The following is a 10,000-nucleotide window of genomic DNA, read 5'->3' as shown; positions in this document are numbered from 1 at the left end:
ACGTCCATTTCTTTTATACAGTCTATGGCTTTGCACCCATAAAAACATCATCTAAAACTGGGTGAAATTTCAAAATAACTGCATGTCAGGTTTCCTATAAATTCTCACATGCTCTGTAAATATTGCATGTAAGATACAGAGTGAGTGTGAGAGAGAAGATAGAGTCAGAGTTGCTTTATCATCACTTAGCCTACAGCTAATCTCTGCTAGCACTGATGCAGCTCAGTAACTCTACTACTAACATTACATTTCTTTGACATAGCGACCATTAAAAAACAGCACGATCGGCCTCTTTTCATTACTTTAAACCCAATAAGTCACGGTCACATTGTTTCCGCTGTGCATGGCTGTCTCATGTCATCTCCTATGGTTTTTAATGCAGAGCAAAAACAACATTATTTGCTATCGTGAGAGTTTCATTTCCATTTTATAACAATGTTAGCTGTCTGAATGCACTCTTAGTTGGACTTATTATTGCTCTTATAGAAGCTCCAAAGCTTTAATGCACCACTACTACAGTTTCCATATGATATAAGCATTTACAAAACAGCGGGTAAACACATTCTGAGTGTTTTGGGAGGTGTTTTTGGGATGCTCTGATAGCCTTTTCCCACCATGAACCCTCCAGTAACCTCCTGCATGGACAGACGGTAAGTGTTTGATACTCAGAAAGATCATTTTGGGTTGCAGCAGTATCTGTTTATCATTGCACTGGCAGTCCTCGCTACTTCTTCTTCCTTAGGTACAGACATGCTAATCAAAGGGGCCAGAGATCAGCGCTGTGTGGAGGAGGCAAACTTTAGCTCTCTGTGTGTGTGTGTGTGTGTGTGTGTGTGTGAGAGTGTTTGTGTGTGAGAGTGTGTTTGTGTGTGTCTGTGTGTGTGGCAGCTGCCTTCCTTTCCTTCCTTCTTTCCTTCCTTCCTTCCTTTCCACCTTCCATACTGCCTCCCTTCTTTCCTTCTTTCTTGCCCACCTTGCAGCCCTCCTTTCTTCCATTCTTCCTTCCTTCTCTCCTTCCTTTCTTCCTTCCTTCTCTCCTTCCTACCTTCCTTCCTTTCTACCTTCCTACCTTCCTTCCTTTCTACCTTCCATACTGCCTTCCTTTCTTTCCTTCTTTCCTTCCTGCCTTCCTTCCTTCTGTCTTTCCTTGCACCCTTCCATCCTTCCTTCATACCTTCCTTCCCTCATTCCTTCCTTCCTTCCTTCCTTCCTCCCTTGCTCCCTCCCTTCCTTTCCTTCCTTCCTTCCTCTTTCCTTCCTACCTTCCATACTGCCTCCCTTCTTTCCTTCTTTCTTGCCCACCTTGCTGCCTTCCATCCTTCCTTCCTTCCTTTTCTCCTTCCTTCCTTCCTTCTGTCTTTCCTTGCATCCTTCCATCCTTCCTTCATGACTTCCTTCCTTTCTTTCCTCCTTCCTTTCTTCCCTCCGTCCTTTCTACCTTCCATACTGCCTTCCTTTCTTTCCTTCCTGCCTTCCTTCCTTCCTTCCTTCTTGTCAAAAAAGAAATACAATATAAGCACATTCTGCCCTTTTCAACTCAAATCTCAGTTTATTGGAAGTATTTGAGTGCTAGTCTATGATTAGCCTCCGAAAAAGTCTTGCTGCTTCTTTATATGTTTTGTGTGTGTGTGTGTGTGTGTGTGTGTGTGTGTGTGTGTGTGTGTGTGTGTGTGTGTGTGTGTGTGTGTGTGTGTGTGTGTGTGTGTGTGAGAGAGAGTCGATGCGAAGGCCAAGGAGGCGAGGGGAGACTCAGGTGTGGCGGCAGGCAGGATACTCACAATAACATGTTCCTCTGAGGGGGTTGCCAAGGTAACGGTTCTCCGAGTCACATCTGGAAACCACACAGGAGAGGAGAGAAAGATGGAGAAGGAAAGAAAAGAAAAGAAAGAAAGAAAGGAAGGAAAGAATAAAAAAAAGGCATTAGCATTCAACACAGGGCAGAGTTTTTTACAAAGAGACATATTTTTGTATTAGTGCTGGTTGCTTTCGGAGCGAGTCAGGTGGGCTTTGCTGCAGGTATTGTCTTCGCCCAGCTCTCTCTCTCTCTCTCTCTCTCTCTCTCTCTCTCTCTCTCTCTCTCCCTTTTTGCCGAGGTGATTTCCCCCGACAGTCTCGTCTCGCCGTAGCTGCTCTGTTTTACCCAGAAGCGCACAATCACACATAATTATCAGACAGAACACCTTGAACCGCAGTGTGAGAGAGAACTTCCTGATGCTAAAAACTCTTCTACTCACACTTATTGAAAAGAGCTTATTAAAAGATGTACGTTTTTATGCATTTTTCCTGTCTTTTTAATTAGATTTTGCATATTTTTTAGTAAAACTCACATATATTCTACCAGCAAACCATTTGGGAAACTATCTTATTGTGTTTTTGTTTAGTTTTTTTTAATTTATTTGAGCCATTTCAGGTAATAATTGGTTTTTATTCTCATTGTTTTCAATTATAATATGAAAAGCTCTTGTGTGAGTTATTTACCCCTCCTGTTGTACTCGAGTCAAGGAAGGAAGGGAGGAAGAAGGAAGGAAGGTGGGAAGGAGGGATGGAAGGAAGGAAAGGACGATGGAGGAAAGAAGGACAGAAGGACAGAAGGAAGGAAGGGAGGACGGAGGAAAGAAGAACAGAAGAAAGAAAGGGAGGAAAGAAGGAAGGAAGGAAGGAAGGAAGGGAGGAAGGAAGGAAGGAAGGAAGGAAGGGAGGCAGGAAGGAAGGAAGACAGGAGGGAAGGAAAGGATGGAAGAAGGAAAGGAAGGAATGAAGGAAGGAAGGACAGAAGGAAGGTAAAAAGGGAGGAAAAAGGAAGGAAGGAAAGAAGGAAGGAAGGGGGGACAGAGGAAAGAAAGACAGAAGGAAGGAAAAAAGGAAGGTAGCAAGGAAGAAAGGAAGACAGGAGGGAAGGAAAGGAGGCAGGAAGGAAGGAAAGAAGACAGGAGGGAAGGAAAGCAGGAAGGAAGGCAGGAAGGAAAGAACGAAAGAAGGAAGGAAGGCAGGAGGGAAGGAAAGGAGGGAGGAAGGAAAGGAAGGAAGGAAGAAAGGAATTAAGGAAGGACAGAAGGAAGGTAAAATTGGAGGAAAAAAGGAAGGAAAGAAGGAAGGAAGGAAGGGAGGGAGGGAGGAAGGAAGGAAAGAAGTAAGGAAGGAAGGAAGGAAGGGGGACGGAGGAAAGAAAGACAGAAGGACAGAAGGAAGGAAGAAAGGAAGACAGGAGGGAAGGAAAGGAGGAAGGAAGGAAGGAAAGAAGGAAGACAGGAGGGAAGGAAAGAACGAAGGAAGGAAAGAAGGCAGGAGGGAAGGAAAGGAGGGAGGAAGAAAGGAATGAAGGAAGGACAGAAGGAAGGTAAAAAGGGAGGAAAAAAGGAAGGAAGGAAGGAAGACATGAAGGAAGGAAAGAAGGGAGGAAGGAAGGAAGGAAGGGAGGAAGGACAGAAGGAAGGTAAAAAGGGAGGAAAAAATGATATAGTTTTGCAGTGTGAAATAATCCATCCAACACTGAACTGGCTCTGCTGTCAAACAACAATCTGCTCTCTGCTTCTTTTTATTTATCTGCCTTTTATTTGGACATTTGGACATTTTCTATCCGACTCTCTTCACTGTGACTCGTTAGAGCTTCACAGTCTCTTAAAAAGACATACACATGCGTTGATGGACAGTAATTGGCTTTGGTTGAAAGTTATGACCTTTAGTGTATAAGCGAAAGTCTGTAATGACCAGCGAGCTCCACCGCAAACTCGATTAGGTTAAAAAAAAAAAGAGAAGAAGAAGAAAACCTATTGATTTCTCCATGTACTCATTAATTCATACAGTAATGCGATTTGTATGAGAGGTTTTAAGGAAAGGAAAGAGAGAGGGAAGAAAGAGAGAAAGAGGGAGGGAGGAAAGAAGGAAGAAGGAAGGACAGGAGGGAGGAAGGAAAGATGGAAGAAAGGGGGATGGAGGAAGGAAAGAAGGAAGGGAGGAAAGAGAGAGGAAGGAAAGACAGAGAGAAGGAGGGAGGGAGGAAAGAAGGAAAGAAGAAAGGGAGGAAAGGAAGGAAGGAAGGAAGGAAGGGAGGAAGGGAGGAAAGAAAGGAAGGAAGGAAGGAGGGAAGGGAGGAAGGAAAGATGGAAGAAAGGGGGATGGAGGAAGGAAGGAAGGGAAGGAAAGAGAGAGGAAAGAAAGAGAGAAGGAGGGAGGGAGGAAAGAAGGAAGAAGGAAGGACAGGAGGGAGGAAGGAAGGAAGGAGAGGAAAGAAGAAAGGGAGGAAAGGAAGGAAGGAAGGAAGGAAGGAAGGAAAGAAGAAAGGGAGGAAAGGAGGGAGGAAGGAAAGAAAAAGAGAAGGAGGGAGGGAGGAAAGAAGGAAGAAGGAAGGACAGGAGGGAGGAAGGAAGGAAGGAAGGAAAGGAAGGAGGAAGGAAGGAAGGAAAGAAGAAAGGGAGGAAAGGAAGGAAGGAAGGAAGGAAAGGAGGGAGGAAGGAAAAGAGAGGAAGGAAAGAGAGAAGGAGGGAATGAGGGAGGAATGAAAGAAGGAAGGAAAGGGCGGAGGAAGGAAAGGAAGTACTCATTAATACATACAGTAATGAGATCTGTATGAGAGCTCTTAAGGATAATGTAAATATTAATACTCAGTAAAGGTAAAAAAAAAAAAAACATATTTCAGGTTTATTGGGTTTATTTTTCTTTCAGATATCACCAAGACATGATGTTCGTGCTCTGAGGTAATTTAAGTGTCAAGACGGACGATTAGTTTTAGACCACAGATATGAAAATGATTGGCTGGCACTTGAATAATAAAAAGCTACAAAACTTCCATTGGAGGCCAAGAGGAAAAAACAGAAAGAAAAGTGAACGAACCCTCCTGTTGTCCTCGAGTCAAGGAAGGAAGGGAGGGAGGGAGGAAGAAGGAAAGGAGGGAGGAAAGAGAGAGGAAGGAAAAAAGAGAGAAAGCGGGAGGGAGGAAAGAAGGAAGAAGGAAGGAAAGGAGGGAGGAAGGAAGGAAGGAAGGAAGGAAGGTAGGAAGGAATGTAGAAGGGAGGGAGGGAGAACGGAAAAGAGGAAGGAAGGGAAGAAAGAAGGAAAGAAGGACAGGGGAAAGAAGGACAGAGGAAAGAAGGAAGGGAGGAAGGTAGGGGGTTAGAAAGAGAGAAGGAAGGAGGGAGGGAGGAAGGAAGTGAGGAGGGAAAGGATAGGTAGGAAGGAAGGGAGGAAGGAAGGAAGGAACGAACGAAGGAAGGAAGGAAGGACAGAAGGACGGAAGGATGGTAGAAACGGGGATGGAAGAAGGAAGGAAGGACGGAAAGAAAGAAGGAACAGGAAAGTTGCTTCTTATCAAAAGTGCATGAAGCTCTCTGACTAAATATGGATTTAAAAAACACACACATCACATTTCTCTTCTCACACTGCTTCACAATGTGACACAGGATGGAGAGAATAAAGGAGGTGAGGGCAAGAGCAGAAAAAACAGTGTTGGACAAAACTCAAACATGAAAAGAACGAAGGAGGGAGGAGGGGAAATAAAAAAGAGGAATAAATGAACAAGAACAAGAGGTCATGTTGTGTTGTGCTGCAGGAGTGTGTATGTGTGTTTGTGTGTGTGTGTGTGTGTGTGTGTGTTAGCTCGTAGCTTGTAGCGCTGCAGCAGGTCACAGAGCAGAGCTGCATACTGAATATTTCATTCTGCTATATAAAAAACCTGCGGACAAGGACGAGGTCTTAAAACACACACACACACACACACACACACACACACACACACACACACACACACACACACACACACACACACACACACACACACACACACACACACACACACACCTTGCTGCATCCTGAATCATTTACAACAACAATAAAACATATCAAAGAGCAGCAAGACTTTTTTGGAGGCTAATCAGGAAGGAAGGAAGGATGGAAGGAAGGAAAGAAGGAAGGCATGAAGGAAGGTATGAAGGAAGGATGGAAGGGTGCAAGAAAAGAAAGAATGCAGAAAGGAGGGAGAGAAGGAAGGAAGGAAGGAAGGTAGGAAGGAAGGCATGAAGGATGGATGGAAGGAAAGAAGGAGGGAATGAGGGAAGGAAGAAAGGCAGGTATGAAGGAAGGACGGAAGGATGCAAGGAAAGACAGAAGGAAGGAAGCAGGGAGAGAAGGAAGGAAGGAAGGAGAGAAGGAAGGAAGGCATGAAGGAAGGATGGAAGGATGCAAGAAAAGAAAGAAGGCGGGAAGGAAGGCAGGCAGCAGGGTGGGCAAGAAGAAAGGAAGGGAGGCAGTATGGAAGGAAGGAAGGAAGGAAGGAAGGAAGGAAGGAAGGAAGGATGGAAGGATGGAAGAATGCAAGGCAAGAAAGAAGGAGAGCAAGAAAGAAGGAAAGAAGGAAGGAAGGTAGGCAATATGGAAGGAAGGAAGGCAGCAAAGCAGTAAGGAAGGAAGGAAGGAAGGTAATAAGTAAGTAAGTAAGGAAGGAAGGATGGATGGACCGAAGGGAGAAAAGAAGAATTGAAGGAAGGCGGGCAGGAAGTAAGGAAAGAAGGAAGGAAGTAAGGAAATAAGTAAAGAAGGAAGGAAGGAAGGAAGGAAGGAAGGAAATAAGTAAAGAAGGAAGGAAATAAGTAAAGAAGGAAGGAAATAAGTAAGTAATGAAGGAAGGAAGGAAAGAGAGAGAGAAAGGTGGAGTGTAGTGTGGAAGTGGACCTTCCAGGACGACAGCAGCTTATTAAACTAAACAGTTTTGGGGATTTGGAGAGGGAGTGGAGCGTCGCCTCAGGAGAAACTCTGTGACTTTAAAAGCAACATTCAGGACGGTGTTGGCTCGTCTCAGCACAGGGAGATGATTCATTGTGATAAATGTGATGTCACACCGCCCGGAGGCTTTCCCTGGAGCCAAATATGATCTACTAAATGTTTCTATCACACATTATAATCACTAAACTTTTATTTTTTCCACTTCTCATTTTAAGCTAAGGTATTAAGGAAGGAAGGAGGGAATGAGGGAAGGAAGGAAGGAAAGAAGGGAGGGAGGGAGGAAGGAAGGAAGAAAGAAAGAAGGCAGTAAGGAAGGAAAGAAAGAAAGAAGCCAGGAAGGAAGGAATGAAGGTATTAAGGAAGAAAGGAAGGAAGGAAAAGAGGCATGAAGGAAGGAAGGAAGGAAGCAAGGAAGGATGGAAGGAAGGAAGGGAGGAAGGAAGGAAGGAAGGAAGGAGGCAGGAAGGAAGGAATGACGGTATTAAGAAAGGAAGGAAGGAATGACGGTATTAAGAAAGGAAGGAAGGATGGAAGATATTAAGAAAGGAAGGAGGGAAGGAGGGAGGAAGGAGGGAGGGAAGGAGGGAAGGAAGGAAGGAAGGAAGGAAGGAAGGAAGGAAGGAAGGACGGAAGGAAGGAAGGAAGGAAGGAATGTGATGTCAAGTCGCCCGGAGGCTTTCCCTGGAGCCAAATATGATCTACTAAATGTTTCTATCACACATTATAATCACTAAACTTTTATTTTTTTCCCCTCTCTCCTTTTAAGCTAAGGTATTAAGGAAGGAAGGAGGGAATGAGGGAGGGAAGGAAGAAAGGAAAGAAGGGAGGGAGGGAGGAAGGAAGGAAGAAAGAAAGAAGGCAGTAAGGAAGGAAAGAAAGAAATAAGCCAGGAAGGAAGGAATGAAGGTATTAAGGAAGAAAGGAAGGAAGGAAAAGAGGCATGAAGGAAGGAAGGAAGGAAGCAAGGAAGGAAGGAAGGAAGGAAGGAAGAATGCAAGGAAAGAAAGAAGGCAGTAAGGAAGGAATTAAGGTATTAAGGAAGGAAGGAAGAAAGGAAGGAAGGAGGGAAGGAAGGTAGGAAGGCATGAAGGAAGGATGCAAGTAAAAGAAAGAAGGCAGGAAGGAAGGAATGAAAGTATTAAGGAAGGAAGGAAAGAATGAAGGTATTAAGAAAGGAAGGAAGGAAGGTATTAAGGAAGGAAGGAGGGAAGGAAGGAAGGGGGGAGGGAATGAAGGAAGGATGGAAGGCATGAAGAAAGGACAGAAGGAAGGAAGGAAGGAAGGAGGCAATGAGGAAGGAAGGAAGGAGGCAGGAAGGAGGAATGAAGGTATTAAGAAAGGAAGGAAGGAAGGTATTAAGAAAGGAAGGAAGGAAGGCATGAAGGAAGGATGGAAGGATGCAAGGAAGAAGAAGCCAGGAAGGAAGGAATGAAGGTATTAAAGGAAGGAAGGAAGGAAGGTATTAAGGAATGAAGGAAGGAAGGAAGGAATGTGATGTCAAATCGCCCGGAGGCTTTCCCTGGAGCCAATATGATCTACTAAATGTTTCTATCACACATTATAATCACTAAACTTTTCTTTTTTTTCCCCTCTCTCCTTTTAAGCTAAGGTATTAAGGAAGGAAGGAGGGAATGAGGGAAGGAAGGAAGGAAAGAAGGGAGGGAGGGAGGGAGGGAAGGAAGGAAGGCATGAAGGAAGGATGGAAGGTTGCGCACACACACACACACACACACACACTAATTTCAATGCCATGCAAAGAACTTTCTGCAGCTTCCTTCCGTCTGTCCTTCCTCCCTCCCTATCTCCTTCCTTCTTCCCTATATCCTTCCTTCCTGCCTTACATATTTCATCTGTCCTTTCTCTTCCTTCATCCCTTGCTCTTTTCCTTTCTCCCCCGTTTCCTCCCTTCTTCTTTCCACCATTCCTTCTTTCTGCCTTCCTCCCTCCTTTCCCTTCCTTCCTCCCTTACTTCTTTCCTTCCCTCCTACCTTCCTCTTTTTCTTTCTCCCCCTTTTTTTTACGTATGTTACATAAATCCAACATGTAGAACTAGAACAAAGAGAGATAAAGCAGACTTCCATATTCAGTCTCTTGGGGGACATTTAAGTCCTGGACACAGAGCTCCAACAAAAAGGGGATGGACAATTAAGCTGCTTACAGCGTCCTAATGGGGACGAGATAAAGGGCCACGCAGGACCCTGAACGCCTCATCACTTAAAACACACACTGACTCAGCTACTCAAGCATAGAAACACATAGAAATCCTTCCATCCTTCTTTCCTTCCTTCCCTTCTTTCCTCTGTCTGTCTTTCTTTCTTTCCTTCCTTCCTCCATTCCTTTGTCTCTCCCTCCCTCCTTCCTTGTTTCTACCTCCCTCTTTCCTTCCTTCCTTCCTCCCTCCTTTCCTTCTTTCTTCCTCCCTATCTCCTTCCTTCCTTCCCTTCTTTCATCTGTCTTTCTTTCCTTCCTTCCTCTTTTCCTTTCTCCCTCCCTCCTACCTTCCTTCTTCTTCCCTCCCTCCCTCCTTTCCTTCTTTCTTCCTCCCTATCTCCTTCCTTCTTCCCTCCTTCCCTTCTTTCATCTGTCTGTCTTTCTTTCCTTCCTTCCTCCATTCCTTTGTCTCTCCCTCCCTCCTTCCTTGTTTCTACCTCCCTCTTTCCTTCCTTCCTTCCTTCCTCCCTCCCTCCTTTCCTTCTTTCTTCCTCCCTATCTCCTTCCTTCCTTTCCTTCTTTCATCTGTCTTTCTTTCCTTCCTTCCTCTTGTTCCTCTCTCCCTCCCTCCTTTCCTTCTTTCTTCCTCCCTTCCTCTCTCCCTCCCTCCTTTCCTTCTTTCTTCCTCCCTATCTCCTTCCTTCCTTCCCTCCTTCCCTTCTTTCATCTGTCTTTCTTTCCTTCCTTCCTCTTTTCCTTTCTCCCTCCCTCCTACCTTCCTTCTTCCTCCCTTCCTCCCTCTTTCCTTTATTCCGTCCTTCCTCCCTCCCTCCTTTCCTTTCCTTCCTTATTCTTTCCTTCCTTCCTTCTTCCTCCCTTCTTCCCTTCCTTCCTTCTTCCTCCGAGAAGGAAGGGAGGGAGGAAGGAAGGAAAGAAGGAACAGTCAGGACGACACGAAGGTTAAGAACTTGACTTCTTTAGTTAATTGAAAATAAAATGGATTTGTAGCATTTCTCCAACTAAGACATTAAATAATATATTGTTTTAGTATCAATAAAGAAACTCTGCCATCTTATCAGTAATTGCATCCAAACCTGTCAAATAACATTCAGCCCTAAACGCTGACGATGACGAT

The 10,000-nt window shown here is 44.7% G+C and overlaps 1 protein-coding gene across 1 annotated transcript in view; it reads right to left on the bottom strand.

Moving 5' to 3' along the window:
- atrnl1a (attractin-like 1a) overlaps positions 1–10,000 on the bottom strand; it is a gene marked incomplete at its 5' end in the record, with an annotated part of 358,740 nt that overhangs the window by 226,059 nt on the left and 122,681 nt on the right. Inside the window, 1 exon segment of the mRNA XM_053333595.1 lies at positions 1,779–1,831. Within this exon segment, the coding sequence (XP_053189570.1) occupies positions 1,779–1,831 (53 nt within the window).

This window comes from Scomber japonicus, chromosome 14 (assembly GCF_027409825.1).
Source record: "Scomber japonicus isolate fScoJap1 chromosome 14, fScoJap1.pri, whole genome shotgun sequence".
Taxonomy (NCBI): Eukaryota; Metazoa; Chordata; class Actinopteri; order Scombriformes; family Scombridae; genus Scomber; species Scomber japonicus.
Note: the sequence above shows the minus strand (reverse complement) of the source record. Positions and strands in the feature narration are given on the sequence as shown.